The sequence below is a fragment of the Leishmania infantum genome, chromosome 30 (assembly GCF_000002875.2).
Source record: "Leishmania infantum JPCM5 genome chromosome 30".
Taxonomy (NCBI): Eukaryota; Euglenozoa; class Kinetoplastea; order Trypanosomatida; family Trypanosomatidae; genus Leishmania; species Leishmania infantum.
Window position 1 is genome coordinate 238,824 of NC_009414.2, and position 19,926 is coordinate 258,749.

At 54.0% G+C, this 19,926-nt stretch overlaps 7 protein-coding genes across 7 annotated transcripts; all 7 read left to right on the forward strand.

Moving 5' to 3' along the window:
* Window positions 1–240: 240 nt before the first annotated feature.
* LINJ_30_0800 (putative 4-methyl-5(beta-hydroxyethyl)-thiazole monophosphate synthesis protein) lies at window positions 241–831 on the forward strand (the record flags this gene model as incomplete). The annotated part of the gene is made up of 1 exon (XM_001466888.1): window positions 241–831. The coding sequence occupies one exon, from the start codon at window positions 241–243 to the stop codon at window positions 829–831; it is 591 nt and encodes a 196-aa protein (XP_001466925.1).
* A 1,100-nt stretch (window positions 832–1,931) lies between these two features.
* LINJ_30_0810 (conserved hypothetical protein) lies at window positions 1,932–5,108 on the forward strand (the record flags this gene model as incomplete). Its single annotated transcript, XM_001466889.1, has 1 exon — window positions 1,932–5,108. One exon carries the CDS (start codon window positions 1,932–1,934, stop codon window positions 5,106–5,108), a length of 3,177 nt encoding a protein of 1,058 aa, XP_001466926.1.
* Window positions 5,109–6,140: 1,032 nt separating this feature from the next.
* Window positions 6,141–6,515, forward strand: LINJ_30_0820 (conserved hypothetical protein; the record flags this gene model as incomplete). The annotated part of the gene is made up of 1 exon (XM_001466890.1): window positions 6,141–6,515. The coding sequence occupies one exon, from the start codon at window positions 6,141–6,143 to the stop codon at window positions 6,513–6,515; it is 375 nt and encodes a 124-aa protein (XP_001466927.1).
* Window positions 6,516–7,272: 757 nt separating this feature from the next.
* Window positions 7,273–9,306, forward strand: LINJ_30_0830 (putative mitochondrial oligo_U binding protein TBRGG1; the record flags this gene model as incomplete). The annotated part of the gene is made up of 1 exon (XM_001466891.1): window positions 7,273–9,306. The coding sequence occupies one exon, from the start codon at window positions 7,273–7,275 to the stop codon at window positions 9,304–9,306; it is 2,034 nt and encodes a 677-aa protein (XP_001466928.1).
* Window positions 9,307–10,499: 1,193 nt separating this feature from the next.
* On the forward strand, window positions 10,500–11,777 carry LINJ_30_0840 (conserved hypothetical protein; the record flags this gene model as incomplete). The annotated part of the gene is made up of 1 exon (XM_001466892.1): window positions 10,500–11,777. One exon carries the CDS (start codon window positions 10,500–10,502, stop codon window positions 11,775–11,777), a length of 1,278 nt encoding a protein of 425 aa, XP_001466929.1.
* Window positions 11,778–13,763: 1,986 nt separating this feature from the next.
* On the forward strand, window positions 13,764–15,296 carry LINJ_30_0850 (putative protein kinase; the record flags this gene model as incomplete). Its single annotated transcript, XM_001466893.1, has 1 exon — window positions 13,764–15,296. The coding sequence occupies one exon, from the start codon at window positions 13,764–13,766 to the stop codon at window positions 15,294–15,296; it is 1,533 nt and encodes a 510-aa protein (XP_001466930.1).
* Window positions 15,297–19,169: 3,873 nt separating this feature from the next.
* On the forward strand, window positions 19,170–19,766 carry LINJ_30_0860 (conserved hypothetical protein; the record flags this gene model as incomplete). The annotated part of the gene is made up of 1 exon (XM_001466894.1): window positions 19,170–19,766. The coding sequence occupies one exon, from the start codon at window positions 19,170–19,172 to the stop codon at window positions 19,764–19,766; it is 597 nt and encodes a 198-aa protein (XP_001466931.1).
* Between the last annotated feature and the right edge of the window lie 160 nt (window positions 19,767–19,926).

Genomic DNA, 19,926 nt, shown 5'->3' on the forward strand with positions numbered 1-19,926 from the left:
CTGAATGCGCATTCTCCAACAAATGTTTTTCTTCAGTGGCGGTATGTCGGCTCGTAATGCGGGCAGGCTGGTGGGCCCATCCTATGGGTTCACTCGCCAGTTTCTTGAGGCTCTTCCACTCACTTTCTGCGCTTTCCAATATGGCTTTCGCTTTCTCGCTCTCTCGCGTCAGGCTCCTCTGGCGCTTTCGAGACATCCATCTTTCACTTTGACCGGTATCGTCACTCGTAACCAAGCACCATGAATGTTCTTGTCGTCGCGGCTGATCACTCCGAGGACATCGAGCTGATCAGTATTATTGACGTCCTCTCTCGCGCTGGCATCAAGGTCACACTCGCTTCTGTGATGGAGTCGAAGTCCATTACGCTGGCGCACGGAGTGAATGTGATGTGCGATGCTCTGATTGGAGAAGTCTCTGCAGTTGAATACGACGCAGTGCTCCTTCCCGGTGGCATGCCAGGAGCCGTCCATCTCGGCAACAACGAAGCGCTGAAGAAGATTCTGCAGAACGCGCGAGTGGGGAAAAAGCTGTACGGCGGAATCTGCGCTGCTCCCGCCGTCGCCCTTGCTCCTATGGGGCTGCTGGAGGGTGTGGACACCGTCACTTGCTACCCCGGCTTTGAGGATAAGCTGCCCTCTTCTGTTAAGTACTCCACGAACGCTGTTGTGAAGTCAGAGAACTGTCTCTCCAGCCGCGGCCCCGGCACCGCCATCTACTTTGCGCTCGCCGTTGTTTCGATTCTCAAGTCACCTGACCTGGCTGAGAGGCTCGCCAAGGCCATGCTTGTGGATCACAGTAACGAGATGAACGACGTGCGCGCCATCAAGTAAACTTAGCAGTGGGGGAGGGGCCTCTAGGAGAATTTTTCTTTGAGGGCATCAACGACTATCGTCAGCGAAAAGACAAGGGCAAAATGCTCTCTTCCGATCTTTTCTTTCTTGCTTTATCCACTTCTTCTGTAGCTCCGTCCCTTTTCTCGGGCTCCAACTATTTAGGCTTGCGCGATTGTATTGGTCTCTGGTACACCTGTTTCAGATGTATATGCCCGTGACGATTTCAGGGTGTCGAGCGACAGCTCGCCGAAGCCTTTCGCCGCCTTCGTTGTAACGAACTCAAAACAAAAAGTAACTGACACAGCGATGAAACGCTAAGAGAAGCTCGAGGTGAACGTGCCTAACGGTGATTTTTACGTCAGTAGGAAATGCTCGTCCTTGTGTGCTATCGCTTCTGTACAGTGACTAATGGGATGCCGTGCTCCGACTCCACTCGCACCGTTTTGTCTTGCGGCCTCCCTTTGATGATTTATGCGTTTGTGAGCTTCCGATTGTCTTTCTTCGCTTCCTCACGCCACTTTCACACCACACAGCGAAGCTGGAAAGAAGCAAAAGAGAAAAGGAACCATCTTTCACCTCATTTACTCACTCTTGATATTACTAAACGGACTGAACACTTTGAAGTGCTCTTCTTTACACTTGTATTGGTTCCGTGCTCCGCCATTCCTGCGCTAGCGCTCGTCTTGTTGGTTCTCTTACAGCACCACGGCAAGGAGGGAGGCAAAGACGACTGGTGCGCGTGAAGGAAAGCAAAAGCAAAGAAAAACATTGTTGGGTGCCCTACGAAGCCACATTCTCACGCCTCCGCTGAGCGGCATCACTTTGTCAGTCTGGAAACGTGATAAAAAGCGTCGACGATGATGGAGGACATTTTTGATCAAATGGTGTGTGGCTCTCCCATGCAGCAGCTTAATCTCAAAGGAGTCGACACACCAGAGTACACCATCATATGTGCACAGGCACCAGATGCGGCAAGGCGTGTGGCCATTCTGCAGAATCGTCTCCAAACATCCACGGAGAGTAGCGCTGCGCAGAACGTCACCCTGCTGCTGAGGACGTGTGTAAGCTCGCAGCTGTCGCCGGATGAGGTGGAGGAGATGGTGGAAAACGTGGTTAGAATCGCGCGGCAGCACGCCAATTGGCCCGATTTTTCTCGCTGGGTGTGCGCGCTCATTCATCACTACTGCACGGACGACTTTACGGTGTCTCTCTTCTCCGAGTTTGAGGTGCCGAAGGTCGCCGTGGATGCCCTGCGCAACAATCCCCACGATCGCAGGGGTGTTCTGGCTGCTGCTACTCTCTTATCCCACTTCAACCTGTACGATATCGGGGACGGTATCACGCAGCTCACCAACACGCTGCAGAACCACTGCAGTGATGCCACTATTGTCCGCATCGTGACTCGTACGCTGGCAGAGTTCACTTCTTACTACAAAGAGCTTCCTGACCGGTTCCCGCGTGTAAGTCAGGAGTTAGTCGACGCGAAAGGCATCACTGTGCTGGAGGGCGTGCTGCACGAGCACATCAACAACGAGGAAATCACCACGTACGTAGCACGCATCGCTGCAAACGTTACCAGCTCTGGGGCGGCCAACATGGTCGACGCCGACTCTCCCGTCATGATGTACTTGGCCGATGCGCTGGCTCGGTATCAGCAGTCTGAAATGCTGTGCGGCCACGTGCTGCGCGTGTTCAGCAACCTTCCGCGATCTCGGTATATTGACTGGGATTGTGTGTCGTCTCTCTTTAACAACACCAAGTCGGAATTGGTTGTCTTTGAGTGCATCCACTTTTTGTGCAGTGTTGCCATCAACGTGAAGGAGATGAAGGCGAAGATTTACAACACCGGCTGCGTGCCGCGCGTGCTGGAGATGATGCGCGTGTACCAAGGCAACGCCGCCATTCAAGAGGAGGTGTGCAGTCTCCTCTCGTACCTCTCGTTTGACTCAGAAACGATCACGGCGAGCATCACGGAGTCAGGAGGCTTGCTGCTGGTACTGAATGCCATGCGAAAGTTCCCAGACAATGAGGACTTGCTCATGTCGGCATGCGCTGCACTGTCTGGGTTGACATTCAACAACCAGACTGGTCAGCAGGTCATTGTGGACAATGGCGGTGTCGCTCTGATTTTGGACTCCATGCGTCGCGGCAAAAAGGCGCGACTGCAAGAAAACGGATGCCTCGCTATCGGTACTATGTGCTGGAACAGTGATCTGAAGGCGGATGTGGTGCGGCTGGGAGGCGTACAGGTGATTATGAAGGCCCTAGAGGAGCACTACACAAGCTCTGGCCTAGTGAAGAACGCGTGTCGCGCTCTTGCGCAAGTCGCATTCAACAGCGAGCGCTACCGCGATGAGATGAGCGCCAAAGGGGTGATCCCCTTTATTATTCGCGGGATGGCACAGCACCCGAACTACGACCGCGCACAAATGCATGGGTGCGTGGCCCTGTCGTACCTTTCGTGGACGAACGAGGACAACGCTGCTCAGATCACGGCGAACCACGGCTACAAGGTGGTTGTAGATGCAATGCGTAACCACCCCAACAACCACGAGGTGCAGGAGCATGCGTGCCGTGCGCTGGCCAACATAAGCAATGTTTCCTTGACGGACTCCTTAGCAGCGTTGGAGCAAATTGTTGCCGCCATGCGTCGGCACGAGAACATCAGCGAGGTGCAGGAGGAGGCGTGCCGCGCAATTGTGACGCTGTCCCTAGTCTCGCCGTCAAACAAGGACCGGCTCTATCAGCTTTTCGGGGCGGATGCCGTGATTGCAGCGATGAAGCGCTTTCCGCAGATTCAACTGGTGCAGCAGGAGGCGTGCAACGCACTGGCTCACTTGGCGTACGAGCACACCGACCTCAACCGAGCTGTGACCCGTCTTGGCGGTGTCTCGCTGCTACTGGCGGCCATGCGCACCCACAAATCCAGTCCAAAGGTGCAACTCAACGCGTGTGGCGGCCTCAGCGCACTTGCGTTTGACAACACAGTCGCACAGCAGCAAATTTTCGAGCTGGGTGGCGTACAATGTGTGATCCACGCCATGGACAACTTTGAGCGACTTCGGATGTTGGAGCTTGGGTGCTCTGTGCTAGGGACGCTTGCGTGGAACACGGAAATCAAGGAGCGGGTCGCCGTTGACGCCATTCCAGAGATTCTGAAGGCGATGCGGGCACATAGCAACAACGCTCTTCTGCAGAAGTCTACCTGCCGTGCCATTTCTCAATTTGCCTTCAACTCAGAAAGCAATCGACAACTACTCGCCGACTCTGGGGCGATTCCGCTGATTGTGAACGCAATGCGGGCGCACTTGACAACGGAGAAGTTAATTGTGCATGCACTCAAAGCTCTCACCTATCTCTGTTGGGAGAACACACAGGTGGCCGAGACAATAATTAACGAACGTGTCGAGGAGGTTCTGCAGCGCATCATCGAGCACTACGAGCAGACGCACCGGGTTTACAACGAGGCTGTGCACCTTTCCAAGATTCTTTTTCGCAAGACGACTGGGAGCCCAAGCCCGAATTTGCGAATTGTGTCCCCTCCCATTGTGTCGCCAATGCCGATACAGCAAACGCCGTGGTTGCGATATGAGAATCCAGCGCCTCCCAGCCCGCCTCCTCAGGAGAATCCGGAAGACCATTTCTACTCAGCGCCGTTGGACAGGCCGCAGGAAAAACCATACCAAGACCACGCCCACCGCCGCGATGCTCCGGCAGACGACGACCGCGGGGGTCCGAGGAGCGGTAGGGGTGGTGGCCGTGGTCGCGGCGGCTCTCGTCGACGCGGTGGACCTCCAACCCGCGGTGGTGGTGGTGAGCGGGTCGGAGAGAGAGGGAGTGACAGAGGCGGTCGTCGCGGTGGCAGCGGAGGGGATGCTGTTGCCGGAGCTGGTGGCAACGAAGGCCGTGGACGCGGCTGCGGTGAACATCATGAGGACGCGATGGAAAAGATGCTGGACGCGCGGTTCGGACGTCGGCCAAACTACCGTGGGCGCGACGATGGGCGCAGTGCACCCAGGGATGCGACCGACTTATGGGATGACCCGGACCCGGACTCGTTTCACGGAAATCGCCACCTGGGGCAGATGAACTGGCAGCAGGCTGAGTTGACAGCATCTCTCAACGCCGACATAGGTATCTACGACACGCTGGAGCCAGCCAGACGAGGAGGCGCCATGGATCAAAACTTTCAGCGCGGCGGCAGAGGTGGGTTGAGGCGCTACGGCGGCTACCGCGGACGTGGTCGTGGCCGCGGTGCCCCGGCAAGTCAGTGAGATCTGCAACGACAAAATGAATTGCTCCAGTTGCGTGTTTGTTTCTTTGTTTTCACTTCCTCTCCGTTTTTTGGCGTCTCGGTCACCTCATTTTCCTCAAGCAACATGCGGTGCACATCAGGCTCCAAAGCAAACAAAACCCCCAAAACGGAAATGACGCTGCACCGCACGGCAAAAAAAAAATAGACACTACGGTACATTGCAGCAGCATAGCCGACAAGTGAACACACAGGCCTGCCGTTGCTTACTTTGACACTTCCGCAGCACCTTTCATCTGCACACCACATACGTATTCTTTTTCTTGCGTATATGCGTGTGCCTCCGCGTGGATGTGGCCCTCCTGTCCTTCGGAACAGGAAAAGCTGCCATCGAGTGATGTGGTGGTGAGAGTGGTCTAAGGTCAAGCTGGCAGACATCGAGGAGAAGCAGTCATGGTACTGGCATAATTTCCGTGTTTGTGTGACACTGGTCCTCGGAGCTGTGCGAGCTTGGTCGATGTGGACACAAAGCAGAGAGCACGAGAGTCTCTTATACGGCTATTCATGCGGCCAAAACCGAGGCATGGTGGGCGCTTGCTGCAGAAGGGCGGGGCCTCTGACGTCACCTTCCTTTTGATGCCCTTTGTCTTCTCTTTGTTCTTTTTGCTCTTGTGTCACTGCCTCGAGCAAGCTGCTCGTTTCTCCCCTCAGATATCTTGCCGTGAAACAAACAAACATTCCTATCTCGCAGACAAGTTTGACAGCCCCTTGAAGGATCCTTGCGCATCATTGCTTTTATTGTGTGCCGTGCGTTTCCAGGATTTGGTTCTCAATACAATATCGTTCTTTGCATTGCGTCTTGTGCGTGCCACCACTGGTAGACACAACTGGCGAGTAGGAGTCCTATCGAACGTACGCACAAACTCACCTACCCACACACTCGCACACACAGAGGAACATCTCTCGAGGAGGGGCTCTGATTGCCTCTGCATCTCAGTGAACGGCCACCACAGTGACCGCATCGCGCAACAGTGAAGGGTTGAAGCTATAAAAGATGAATGTTCCCGAGTGGACGAAGGATGCGCAGTCTATCCAAGCGGCGAGAGATTATGTTCGCCAAAGCCGCGTTGTCGATTTCTATGAAATGATCTGTCGCAACATTCTTTTCCATCACCCTGCTGATCTCACGGAGTTCTGTCTCCGCATAGTGAAGGACATTATGAACGGGACGGAGATCACTTCAGCAGCTGATTTCCAACCAAAGAGAATCGACGATAATAAGTACATGCGTGATATGGCCGTTTGCAACTTCTTAGATGGGTGGATTCTGGAGCTGCTTCGGGAACGCCCCGGCTCCGACCTGGAGCGGATGGAGTTTCACAAGCGATACCTGGAGGGGCTTCAGAGTGAGCCGAACACAGGGAAATAGTCTACGAGTCGCATGGCTTCGGAATACACTCGTTACGATACTCTGAAACACAGCGCCTGAAAAAAAAACACACACGAGTAGCACGTGTGGTCTCCTGCGCCAGCGCTTCTCATCGATCACTGCTGCTTTTATCATTGCTTGTCTACTGTTTTGCGTTCTTGGGCCCTGCCCAAGTGTTCGTATGGGCGGTTTAAATTTTTTTTTCATGCTTCTTTTTTTATTCTATTTTCAAAGACGTGCATGCTAGCGGATTTACTGAGCACGCATATATTACATTTTCTCTATTTTGCCAAGAGTGCGTGGTTGGTAGCATCTTCTGCGAACTCGGAAACAGAAAGACTGACACAGGAGAACACGGCGGCCTTGCATCCCCCTCATCACCTGCGCTGCCAGTCATCCCTGAGTGGTCTGCTCTTGGGACCCTTCTCCTTCAAATGGGGACCGCGCCGATACTCCTTCCTCGCCACTTTCTCTCGCATGAGCCTGTCGTCACGACGTTTCCTGCAGAGTGGCGTGCACGGCATTTGGAGGCCAATCACGTAATATGGTGTGCATGCACATCTGCAATGTGCGTTGACAAACACCCACATGCACACAGCAATGTATGTAGCTCTTTCCACCCTTCTTGCGTACACGACTCAAGCATGCGGATGCTTCTCTTTTCTTTTCTTTGACCTTCTCAACATCTTCACAAGGGTATTGGCACCTTAGGTCACATATCAAAAGCCTAGAAAAGGAACGAGCTGCGAAGGATCAGATGCTGCAGCGGTGCGCGACACTGACCGGCGCGCCACTCCGGGCTCGGGCGTACAGCACGGTGCTAGGCGCTTGTGCTGTGCTCCATCAGCGTGGGGGCTACCAAGGCCGCGGTGGTGGCCCTCGGCTCGGCTACGGTGGCGGCGGTCCCCCTCCTCGCCAGCAGCATTATCAGCAGCAAGGAGGCGGGTACGGAAACCGCGACGATTTTTCGCGCCACCGCGGCGGCAGCGACCGTGGATACGAGAACCGCAACCAGGGCTATGAAAATCACCAGCAGCGCTACATCGATCGCCCGCAAAGACGTGACAATGATCAGCAAGGCTACAGCAATAGTCGAGAGAACTACGATGATCGTAGCCAGGGCTACGACGATCGCCGGAAAGGGTTTAACAATCGTCAACAGAGTTTTGGAAACCGCCAGCACGACGGTGACGATCGCCAATCGGCACCGCGGCGTGGCAAAGAGCAGTACCTCACGCAGGATGCAGACAGGCTACTGAGAATGAAACATGATTACAAGAAAGCAAAAGACACAAAGGAGCGCTTTGGGATTGTAAAAGAGGCTCGGCGGCTTCTGCGTCGCACTCGCATCGACCCCTCCACCCAAGACGAACGGTCTGTTGCCATTGTGATCAACTGCGCCGCCACCTTCTCTGTTCCAGCAAAGATAGAGGCGGTGGAGCAGGCGTTTCAATGGATGCGGAGCAACATCGGTGGCATCTCACCTCAGAATGTAGCCCTTTTCGCGAACGCGTTGGGTCTCATCTCCCCGCCCGAGGCGAAGCAAGTGATGGTCAGTGAGGTCATGCCGGCTGTGCAGTCTGTGATGCGCGAAATGGCACCCGTGGAAGTAGTGATGGTGCTGCAGGCACTTCAGCGCTTGGGAGTCGAGGAGAATGAAAAACTGCAGGACGATCTCCTCTCCCATCTCGAGCCGTGTGTCTCCTCGATGCCAGTTCAGCAGTTGTCCACACTGGCGTCTGTCCTCCATCATCACTCAATGCAAACGCGAGACAATGCGAAGTGGAAGCAGATTGCACACGAGACGTTGGCACGCGCTCTTGCAGGGGTGGACGGGATACACTCACGGGAGGCCATCGTTCTTCTTTGCGCCGCACCGTTTTTGGACGCCTCCCAGAAGCAGATTGGCCAACTTCTCGCTCGCGTGACAGAAACTGTACAGTTCCACACGGATGATCAGGTCGGAGAACTGATGAGCGCAATCCTCCACATTAGACAACAGGTCAGTGAGCCGAGTGTCGAGTTGACAGCGGCCGTCGAGGAGCTTCACACGGCACTGATGGCACGTTTGGAGAAGGTGAGCGCTTTTGTGGGGCCTAAAAGTGCGACTCGCATCTGGAACTACGCACACGCTTCCAACGTCGAGCTCCCCTCCGCGATTCAAGAGACCATGTGCGCTTCACTCATACAGCTCATGACATTCCGCACCATTCGATTCCGAGCATTGGCACGGCTGATGGCATCGCTATCGACACAGAAGCTGCCCTCCGCTGAAATTCTCACTGTCGTTGCAAACTGCAGTGTTGGAGTGCGGCCGCCTCGGTCTGCAAAGGCGATTCTTCCTCAAGAGAGTGATATGCCGGGGGATGGAGAGGATCACGAGAGCATTCGTGCCGCGGCGTTCGAGGCGCTGTACAGTCGTCACTTTGGTACTCTCACTGAGCTGCGTATCAGCCTTGAAAACGCTTTTGCCAAGAATGATGTCCCTCCCAACGACGCTCTCGCCAAGACGCTGCCAGAGCATCTTCTCAAACACGCTGCAGAAGCTTCGCCGCGACAAATGCTGACGGCCGTTGTGGCCATTGCGCTAGCGCCGGCCGATTGCCCGTGTCGAAACAAGACTCACGATGCGGCAGTGCGTGCCGCAGTACTCAAAGCGCTCGAAGACAACCCTGACAAGTTCAAGTCCGACTTGAGCCCTGAGCTCGTGGACTGGTTCGTGAGCAGTATCCCCGCCGATTCCGAGTCAGCAGAGATAGTGGCGGCAGTGCAAAAGGCCGCTGCGCCGTGATGTGCTCCCTTTACCCTTCTCTGCTCTCCAGGATTATAAAGGGAAAACGAAGGCTAGCAGGGCTTCTTTTTTTTCTGCCTTTTCCGTCTTCCTGGTGCTGATCTACAGAGATTGTGATGCGACAGTGCCGTGTGACCTGTGCCCAGCCACAGATGAAAACACCGATCGCGCCGCACAAGTTTGCACCAGGAGAAGTTATGACGGCACCGTCCAAGTGAACGGCTCAGACTCAGAAGAGGGCCGGCGGATATCTGCTCCAGAGCTGCAGTGGGGAGCGGAGAGGAGGTACAGAGTTCAGCAAGCCCTCGGCTGCTGCGGGGCTGGGCTTTGTCGACCTTTTTTTTTTGAAATCTTCTTCACAATCAACATTCTTGCTCACCTTCTCTTGAAACATTTCCCTATCTTCATACGCCTTGCTTGGGGAGAGCAGAGACCCGGCTTGCAGAACTGGCGATGCTTTTTTTCTTATCCTCGGCGGCGACACTGGGGAGTAGGCAAAAAAGGGGCGGTGAGCAAGCACACACAGGACTGAGCTCTGATGAGTCTGGGGTGCATGGTGTGTAGGGCGCCGGCTAAGAGGGAAGTGGAGCAACTGGGATATGGTGGCCCTGGACTTGCATTTTTTTCTTTTTTCTTGGTTGCACTCAAGCGCTTTATCGAGAATCACTGCCGCAGCAGAGCTTCGGGTATTCCAGTACGATAAGCTGCACCATCTCTCTCTTCGTTTGTGCTCCTTGCCGCATCTTTTGGTGCGCGTGTATTGTGTTTGTCGGTGACGGTCCGATTAGTCGAGGTTTGTGGGGCTCGAGCGGCTGCGTCTTTGGAGTAGACTCGTCCGCGCCATCGTATCTTCTTCCTGTAATGCTCAAACGGGAACTTAGCGAAAAGAACAATAAACTAAGAGCTCTCCGGGTTCATTGTTGCCAACATGGCATCTCCTCATCTTTGTCGCCAACATCAACCTTCCAACAAGTCCGTGTGTCTCGATGCATGGCATGCATGCGACGAACTTCTCGCGCGCTTAGCGTGGCCCAGAATAGTCGTCAACTGATGCCCTCTGCTCGCTGGACGGGTTGATGCGGAGGATGCCGTAATCAGCAATTTTTCTACTCCTTGGTATCTCTTCCTTCTGCTTTCATGGTATTCAGCATGGGCCCGCTTCCTTCGAAAGTACATCGCTGACTTTTTCTTCCATGTCCGGATTCTGGAGCTTTCGGGAATGCGACTCCGGCTCTGCAGCCGCAGCGAATTCGGCGAGTGGACTACAGCAGCTTGATCTCGCTGTTACCCAGGTACTTCCTGTCGGCGTGGAGTTCAAAAGGGCGACGCTATCAACTGCACAGGAGGGCTCACACACACGTTTTGGAAGGAAAGTGGCCCCGCATGTCGAAGCAGTTGAGTGGACTGGAGGGACGGATTGCGGTCCCGCGAAAAAGCTGGCCCGGCAAGCTGATCTTTCCTCAAGTCAGAGTATTTCAGTAGAGGCTTACGATGTCGCTGTAGACGAAGGTGGGATCAATGCGTACCTGCTGGACCGTGAAGAGGTCGTGGACGCTGTCCAACGCAGTTGGTGGGAGGCTCTAGATGCAGACGTACGACCGGGTTTATCGCTTCCCTCTGCATCCATAGCTCCTGCCAAGGTTGACACGCCAGACGCGGAAACGCTGGAACTCGTGCGGGAGTTTCTCTATCATGCCTCCGACAATGTCCCCGAAAGAGAAACTGCCCGATCGCGCGACAACGCCTTCCTGAGCTATGAAGTGCGCCTGAGTGAAAGGAAGGAGCAGCGGACCTACCTTGACCGCTCACCAGCGTCAGAGGTGCAGATGAAATCACGTAAAAACGCCAAGCACGCCGACTCACGCAGCTTCCGCTCAACGGTGCCGCGCGGACCCTCACTCCATACTGAGCGACTTGCGCGTCTTCGTGGGCGAAGGGCCTCTACCGCAGCGTTGCAACTTTCGGAGGGAGAAATGAGCAAGAGTAAGGCCGGCAGCTGCTATAACCAAGATCACGGCGGAATCGCAAAGGACACCACCGTGGTATCTCACGTGTCTTCGAGGCCCGAGGGCCAGTGCAGCTGTGAACTCGAAACGAACTCCGGCGCATGTACGGTTGCTCCTCTTGAGACGCAGAGTGAGGTGTTCTCACCGTCTGCGGCCCTACAGGATGTCTTGCGCACGCATACGAGGAGAGTTAACCTTTCCTCGACCGCAGCTACGCGTATGGAGGTCATTCGACGTAGAGAGGAGCTTCTGCTCCTTCGACGCTACTTTGCATTGTGGTTGGCTGCCGCGGAGCAGAGACACATTAAGCAATGCGCCGCTTCGTACCACTGCTTCCTGATGTGGTGCATCAACGACACCATAGAACACACGACATCGCAGGTAAAGGAGGAGGAGAGCATATGTGCATGTAGACACTGCGCCTCTGACTTTAGATTGGCCAAGAGGCAGGGGAAACGTGCGTGACAGGGCTTCCGTATAGATTCACATAACCTTACATGGACCGCCAAACAAGCAACTACTGGTGCGGTTTTTCTTTTGGCGCCAGCGCTTCATGGGCGTAGAACATGGAGGCGCACGGCCCTAATCCACACGGGAAAGGAAAACAACGGAATAAAGAGCAGCGGCTGCATAGAGATAGGAAGAGGAAGCAGACACCCACACAAGCAGCGAAACACTCTTCTTCGGCTTGATCACGCGGATAAGTGGGGCATGTTTGAGACCTGAAACTCATGCCGTACAAGCGAGGGCCTAGCGGTGCTATCTGTACAGTCAGAGCAGCCGTCTTGCCAAGGAGTCGCGGGACGGTGGTGTCTCAGCTTCTTTTCCCCACCTGTTCACCGTGCCATCAAGCAAGGACAGCTGGAAACTCACTCACACTTGTTCTATGTCACCCTTCAAACTCCTTTGTGCGTCCTTACGACTCGCTCCCTCCCCTGGCCATCATGGACCGCTTTCATTTCTTGTCACTGCATTGCCTTGTGTGTGCACGTCGAACGCCTACAGCCGCAGAAAACAAAGCACACGTTCGTCTACCCACGCGTACTCACTCCAAAAGAAAACGGATTCGCACTCGCTTCACCATTCCACTATTCCCCGTTTCGTTTGTTTCTCTTAGATCTCTCTCTCTCTCTCGTACAGAGCCCCTCTCGGTCTCTTCACTTTTATCATCATTACCTCTCCACCCCTCGCATCTTTCTCTTCACACCTCCGCCCTTTTCATCTGTTCTGTGTAGGGTTGTGTCGTGTACTCTTTGTTTTACCTGGAAGTGGCGCTGGAAAAAAGGTTCTGCATCAACGGAAGCGACGACAAGAGCAGCGTCAGAGGCAAAAGAAAGAAAAACAAAGGGAAAAAAAAACAGACGTTCGCATACGCCTTTCCATCCATCTTTTTCTTTCTCTCCTTTTTATTGACGCGACTTTTAAAAACTGTTGTTTCGCCTCCGACGCATCTCATGGGTCTGCCCGCTCATCGCCAAACAGCACCGCTCTCGTTTCTTGCTTCTACTCACACGAGACACTCCTTTGATCAAGCCCTCATATCTTTGTTCCCTCTTGTGTGTTGTGGTCAGCTCGCGTGGTTGCTCCTATTTCTTTTTTTCCTCTTCTCGTCTTCACTCGATTGTTTCGGCAACAAACGCCTTCAGCACCACCCTTCTCCCCTCCTTCCCTACTGTTCTTCTGTTTCTTGTCACTCCCACTCTTAGCTTCCTCTCTTTGGGCTCTGCGCCTCTTCCGGCTTTCTTCTTTTCCGCTCTTCTTTTTTTCCTTCACTCTGTTCGCTGCGTGCTGTCTAACCTTGATTCAACACCAGCAACACGATCCCTTACTCGCGTCCCTTCACACACACACACACACACACACACACACAGGCTCGACAAGAGAAATACAGAGCCTCCATATTTCTTTTATTTGTCGTAGTCTTGCCGATCGTCTTCACTCTTCCTTTTCTGTGGTGAAGCACCAGCTGCGCACTCTCCTTTCTCTTTCTTACCCTTTCTCCTTTTTTTTGCTAACTGCTTCTGTGTCGAAGGGTGCAGCGGCTTCTTTTTTTTTCCTTACCGCTCGATTCTCGTCTCTTCACTGGCACTCCTGAAGCTCCTTGTCCCTCTTCTTCACACGCATACACACTCACCGATACACAGACAATACAAAGAGAAGCGCCTGGGAACCTGTGCCTGTGGCGACCTCTGGTACTGTCGTTTGTTTTTAGTGCTTGCACTCGTGAGCTTTTGTGCGCGCGGCTCCCTTGGCTCGTTTTTGTTTGATCTGGGTATCTGGGTCCGAGTCTCTGTTTCTCCCTTTTTCGGTGCACACAGCAGATTCCTCAACTTCGTAGTCAGGCCACCCTTCCCCTTTTTTCAACTGGCCAGACTGCGTAAACGAAAGGGCGACGAGCTTGACAGCCGGAAAGCACAGTAGACACTCACACGGACACAAAGGATAGGAGGCATGAGTGGTTATTTGAAGGTGCTGTCTCCGGACGGAAGGTGGGAGACACGTTACGTTGAGATCGACGACGCCAAGTTGCGCATTTGGAGGACAAAGGGGGACAAGGAATCCAGTGCGGCAGTGGTAAAGGAGCTGGACCTCAAGTGTGCCACCCTGCGCGAGGTGTCAGAGCCCAACACTTGGGCGGTGCAGCCGGAAAAGGCAGAGGCCACATACTTCCAAGCAGACGGAGAAGAACGAAAAACTGAGTGGATGGACACGCTGCGGCACTACAACTCGAGCAGCTCCGCGTCCGAGAAGGTGACGCTTAGGGACTTTGAAAAGAAGTTCGTGCTAGGCAAAGGCTCCTATGGCAAGGTATTCATGGTAGTGAAGAAGGACACGGACAAGTGGTACGCTATGAAGGAGATGAGCGCGGAGAAGATGCGACAGGCGGAGATAAAGGCGCCGTTTGCAGAGCGCATTATTTTGGAGGAGATCGACCATCCTTTTATCGTTCACCTTCACTACTCGTTCCAAGAGCAAGGAAACTTGTACATGATCCTGGACCTACTAGCAGGCGGCGAGCTTTTCACCTACATTGAGCAACACGCTCCACTCGATGAAGAGGTCGTCAAGTTTTACGCTGCCGAAGTCGCCCTGGCGCTCGGGTATCTGCACAGCCGCAACATTATTTATCGCGATTTGAAGCCGGAGAACGTCGTCTTTGACCGTGACGGGCACGCCTGTCTAACCGACTTCGGGCTCGCCAAGGCGAACGTGCACGAGCCGAACGCTGTCACATACTGTGGCACGAACGAGTACCTGGCCCCAGAGTTGCTGAAGGGTGTGCCGCACGGCAAGGCGGTAGACTGGTGGTCCCTAGGGCTAATGATGTGTGAGATGCTTTTCAACGACCTCCCTTTCTACGACGAAAATCCGATGCAAATGCAGATGAAGATTTTGACGGAAGACGTTGCCTTCCCACCCCACATTCAGATCACTGAGGAGACAAAGGACCTGATTCGGTGCCTGCTGAACAAGAACCCCGAGCGCCGCCTGCAAACGTTGGAGGCGTTCAAGGCACATAAGTGCTTTTCAAACCTCGATTTCGGTCTTCTAGAGGCGCGCAAGCTCAAGGCGCCGATAACACCCGATCCAAACCCGGCCCACAACTTCGCGAAGGAGTTTACGAGCGAGGTGATTGTGCAAAATGAGTCACCGTCGCAGGCGGTCGTTACGCTGGCCGGCTACACCTACGATAGAGACTTGTCAGAGCAGGAAAAGTCCCCCTCCCATTCTCCCACAATAGCAGAGGAGCTGCGGCAACGTAGAGCATCGATGAAAAAATCTACCAACGGCAGTGACGCTGCTTCTCCTCCCGTGACAGGTGAAAATAGGACGTCGAACTCCAGCCCAGCTGGGGCGCCGACGAAGCAAGCTGCAGCCGGCCCCGTAAAGAAAGTGGAGCACCACATTCCCGCCAAGGTGGCGCCACAAGCCGCGCGGAAAAAGCTGACGGGGAACAAGAGCTTCGATAAGCCCACGAAGTAGCCGCAACGCGGTATTAAATGAAACGAGCTGGGCACGCCTCTCTCTCTATCACCCGCAGCGGGTTTGATTACTGCTGCCAGTGTGCGTGCAAGCGGTGGGACGGGAAGGTACTAAAACGGCGGCGCTGGTGGACCGATCTGGCCGCGCCAATGGTAAGAAGCGATCACGAATGGGGGGAACAGTGAAACCGGGTCGGGCACGCAGTACTGGAAGGCGTGGAGGGCGAGGTAAGTTGACGTTGTCGAAAGAATAAATAAACTCCGCAGACCATTCCCCCTATCGGAGAGAAGTGTGCTGGCTCGGCTCACCGTCGCCACTGCGACAGCAAACAGCCTTTCCACGCTGTCTACCTTTGTGGCTTTATCTGCCATGGATTGACCTCTCTCGCTTGTTCTTGCCTCCCTCTTTACGCCTTTGCTTTTTCGTTCCTCTTGTGCTTCGTCTCTGGTTTCTGTTCTTGTTACTGCCCTGCCGCCCCCCTCCTCCTCTGCGTGCTTTTACCTCTCTTGATCGCTGCTTTGCTCAGGCCCTCTCTCTGCTTCTCGTCTGCCGCCACCCCTCCTCTGTCGGCTCTTCATCCCTGCCCCGGTTTCTCTCTTCTTGTTTCGTTTAAGGGGCTCGCTCTCGTGCCTCCTTTCTCTTTCGCCGGTCTCGGCCGCTGGCCGTTGCTGCTCCCTCGCCTTTCGAGGGAGGGCAGTGCACGCAAGAGAACCGTGATCGAATGGTGACAAGTGGTCGCACAATAGAAACGTATGTTGGCGTGTGTGTTTATGGTGGATGCGCGAGTGCTTGTGTTAATGAACAGCTTTCTATCGCTCTTGTGGCCATAGCACCCACAGGACCACACACACACACACACACACTAGCCATTGCTAGAGACGCAGCTCCCCAAAACCAAGAAAGAGAGAGCGCACACAGCCGCATCACAGGCCACAACGACACTCTCAGTGTGTTCCGTCCGCCCGCTTGTCTCTTTATCTTCTGGCTCTGCTTCCTCCCTCTCTTCAACTCCCCTCCATGTCAGCGTGGGGCAGTCAAGCTTCTCCGGCTGCATCGTCACTTTCCCTTTTCTTACGGTCCATTCCTACGCGTTTTTCCTTCCTCTTTTCATGTTCGCGCGCGTGTGTGTGCTACACAGCGCTCCTTCTTCCACCTTTGTTCTCGGTCTTGCCTTTCTACATGTTTTTTTTTCTCACCCTCGTTTTTTCCCGGTTGCGGAGGCGCTTCATGATTCGCTTGAGCGCGCATCGTGAACTAGTGTGGCTGCAGAGTGTGTAGGGCTTTGAACCCTTTTTCTTCGTACATTCGGTTATTTTTCTTCTCTGAGTCCTCATCCACCGACTGGATCGTGCATGACTCTTGCGGCTATAGTGTGTGTGTGTGTGGCGGCGCCGGCTGTGGATAGTTTGCTCTGGTGTGGTGTACGCGTGCAAAGATTTGGCGTTTTGTATGAGGTAAGGCACACCGACTGATGAGACACTTGCGTGCGGGCGCTGGACGGTTTGCCTTGCACATTGCACTGTGTGTGTGTGTGTGTCTCGTATGCCTGTTTTGGTTTCTACCTCTTCGCTCCGTGGCTGTGTTTTGTGCGTCGTCAGATCTATTTCGTGCACCATACGCTTTTCCTTTTCCTCCGCTCTGCTGTTCTTTCCTTCTCTTTTCCCGCACTCGTGTGACCAGAAAGGGGAGAGTTAGCGATGGAGAGCCCGAGAGAGAGAGAGAACGGAAAGGAGAAAGGGATAGTCTTCATTCACTTGAACGTTCTCTCTATACATTTTTTTTTTGTTTTACTGAAGTGTGCCAGCACTCTCCGTGCCATGCTTTTGCTTTCTTCTTCGTTGGATCCTCTTGCGCGTTCGTCTCTTGTTTGCAGGATCACACCTCGGGCTTGTCTCGCATTTTAACACACTCTCCCTCTCTTTAAAATCTGCCGCTGCCCACCTCTCTGCTCGCGCGAGCACAACGCACCCTTATGAGGCGTCGGTGCTGCATCCAAAAGGACCGCAGGCAAGGGTTGCAGGAACGTCGGAAACACCTTCACTTTCACTGAGTGGCGAGCAGAGGGGCTTAGAGTCGAAGACAACATTCTTGTTGTGGCGTGACCTTCGTGCTCGCCCACTGTCCTTCTGCTTTTCTCCGCATTCCTCTGTTGCTGCCATTGCAGAGGCAGGGAGTGAGGAGAGAGGCAAAAAGCCGAATGAAGGAGTCTTGCTCGCTGCTCTTGCATGTGCGCGTCTTTTCGTTGGTTGTTGCGCCTCTGTCTTTAGGATCGATTTCGTATAGGTGCGTGTGTGCGTGTGTGGTTGTGTGGGCACGTGCTCGTGTCTATGTGAGTTTGCTCCGCGTTGTGATTCACTACCTTTCTTCTCTGTGTGAAGGTCTCTCCTTTTCGACTCGCTTTTCCGTTCGCGTTTTCGCGAAGGTGAAAGGTGCGAGAGGCCGCTACGCGGTGAAGGCAACATAGCAGTGATAGCATTGCACGACTCTCTGTGTGCCTTGCAAGCCTGTCTATCTGTCTCTACGTACGCTTTTGTATATGTGTCGTCGGAGATGCAAATCTGCCGGACAGCATCTCCCTCCTTTTCCTTTTCTCCCGCCTGTGAGTAAAGAAGAGCTTGTTTTTCGCTTCTCTCTCCTTTGTGTGTGCTGTGCTGTGTGTGTGTGTGTGCCTACTCGTTTTTTTTCCTTTGTTGTCATCCCTCTTTTGTTTTCCCTCGGCTTGTTCTCTCTGTGTGGGCTGTTTTCCTTCCTCTCTCTCCTTCCACCTTTTCCTTTGCAACCCATACCGATCAGAGGCACAACATTTTTTTTTCTCCTCCTCCATTTTCGATATTTGGTGTCTCTTCCTTCGATACGTCTTACAATCCCACCTCATTCCACTTTTTCTTTTCATGAGCGCGTTCGTGTGGGCGTCTCCGTGTTTGCTTTCGTGACTGTAATGTGTGCATGCAAGTGCGTACCCATGTTGGACCCGGCGTTCTCTCTGTATGTGTGTGTGTGTGTTACTTCCTCCTTTTCTTTCCTCGTCTCATCAACGACCCCCTTCGCTTTTCCGCGGACAAGCAGAACAAAGAATACAGCAACGGAGAAGAGAGATGGCGCCGCTCTCTTCTCCACGAACAGAGAGAAAAAAAAAGGAATGAATACGTTCTTTTTTCGTTTTCTCTGGCGTGTGTTAGTGTGTGCGCGTGTGTGTAACGACTACTCACAGCTCTCTCTTTGTGCTTTCAAAGAGAAGGGCTTTCGGTGTTGCTCATGTGTGTTTTCCTCTCTCACGTTGTGTATAGGCAAGAGGGTAAGGCGGTCCACTTGACAGTGTGCTCTGCTGCGGCAGTCTTGAAGGCTCCTATTGCGCGCTTTTTCATTATTATTTGACTTGCCTTACTGTTCATCTCTCTTTCTGCGATTCCATTGCTGCGCCGACGCGTAGTTTAATCCCTGCGCAAGTCATAGCACTGCACACCTCCCAACCCAGCGTTGTCCTCGCTCATGAGCCGGCGCTCCCTTCGCTTGTGTTGTAAACGTCATGACACACATACACACGGATGTATACGGAGGAAAGGTTGATAATGCAACCTTTTTTTTCCGGCATCTGCGGCGATATTGTAGAGGCCCTCTGCTACAACTAAAGAGCACTCTGCTGCAGCCCAAGGTATTAAGTTCCTTGAGCTGCGACCTCATGCACTCCCTCTTTCTCTTGCACCTTGTTTTGAGGGCCCCGTCGTAGCGGATGGAATCTAACTTTCCCCCATACTGCTCTGCTCTGCTTTCCGGAGTCCCATGGCTCGGCTCTCGTGGTGTCGGTGTCGCCGTCTCAGCCTTTCCCGTATTCATTATCGCTTGTGTGGCAGCCGGTATTGATTCTCGCGCGCCATGAAACTTTTTTCTTACCAAAGTAGCGTGTGCGGCACCCTAGTGCTTGCGCTGTGCTTGCTCTACTGCGTTCTCGCTGCGTCATCGACGCCGGCCCCCACTGATCTCATCACTGTTGCCGGGAGGGTGCATGTGAGGAATGAGGTTGTTCAGTACGTCGTGGTGCGGGTAGTGGACGACAAGACGGGCGTCGTGGTACGCAGCGCTCCTCTAGATGCTACGCGCTCGGTTAGTTTTGCAAACATCGCCTCCTCAGCTGTGTCTCTTGAGGCCACCGTCGAGCTGCCGGACCACTTGTTCGAGCTAGACGCATCTTCCTCTGTCCTCAAGAGCGCCATTTCGACTTCCAGCTCCACCACTCCTGTGCAGCTGACAATTTCCACCATCAGCAAAGCGGAGGGTGCGGCGCGAAAGGCACCGACTCCTACCGCCGGTAGCAGTGGCGCGTCGGCTGTACTCGCGCTGATGGCGCTGGTGGCGGGGTGGTACAGCCGTCACAAGATTGTCAGCGTGCTGGACATGCCGAGCCTGAGGATGCCAAAGCCGCGAAAGGTGATGGGCTCGTTCGCGTCCTCCAAGCGTGCCTCGATGAGATGATCGGTGTTGAGCCGGACCTGCAGCATGCTGGCGGGCCTCTGTTCGCGGAACTGTCCACGCGCCCGCGTCTCTACCTTCAGACGATGAGCGACTTATGCTAGTAAGGTAAAGCGGACGAAAAAAAAAAGACAACCAAGGCCGCAAGTCTTAGCGGCGAGCG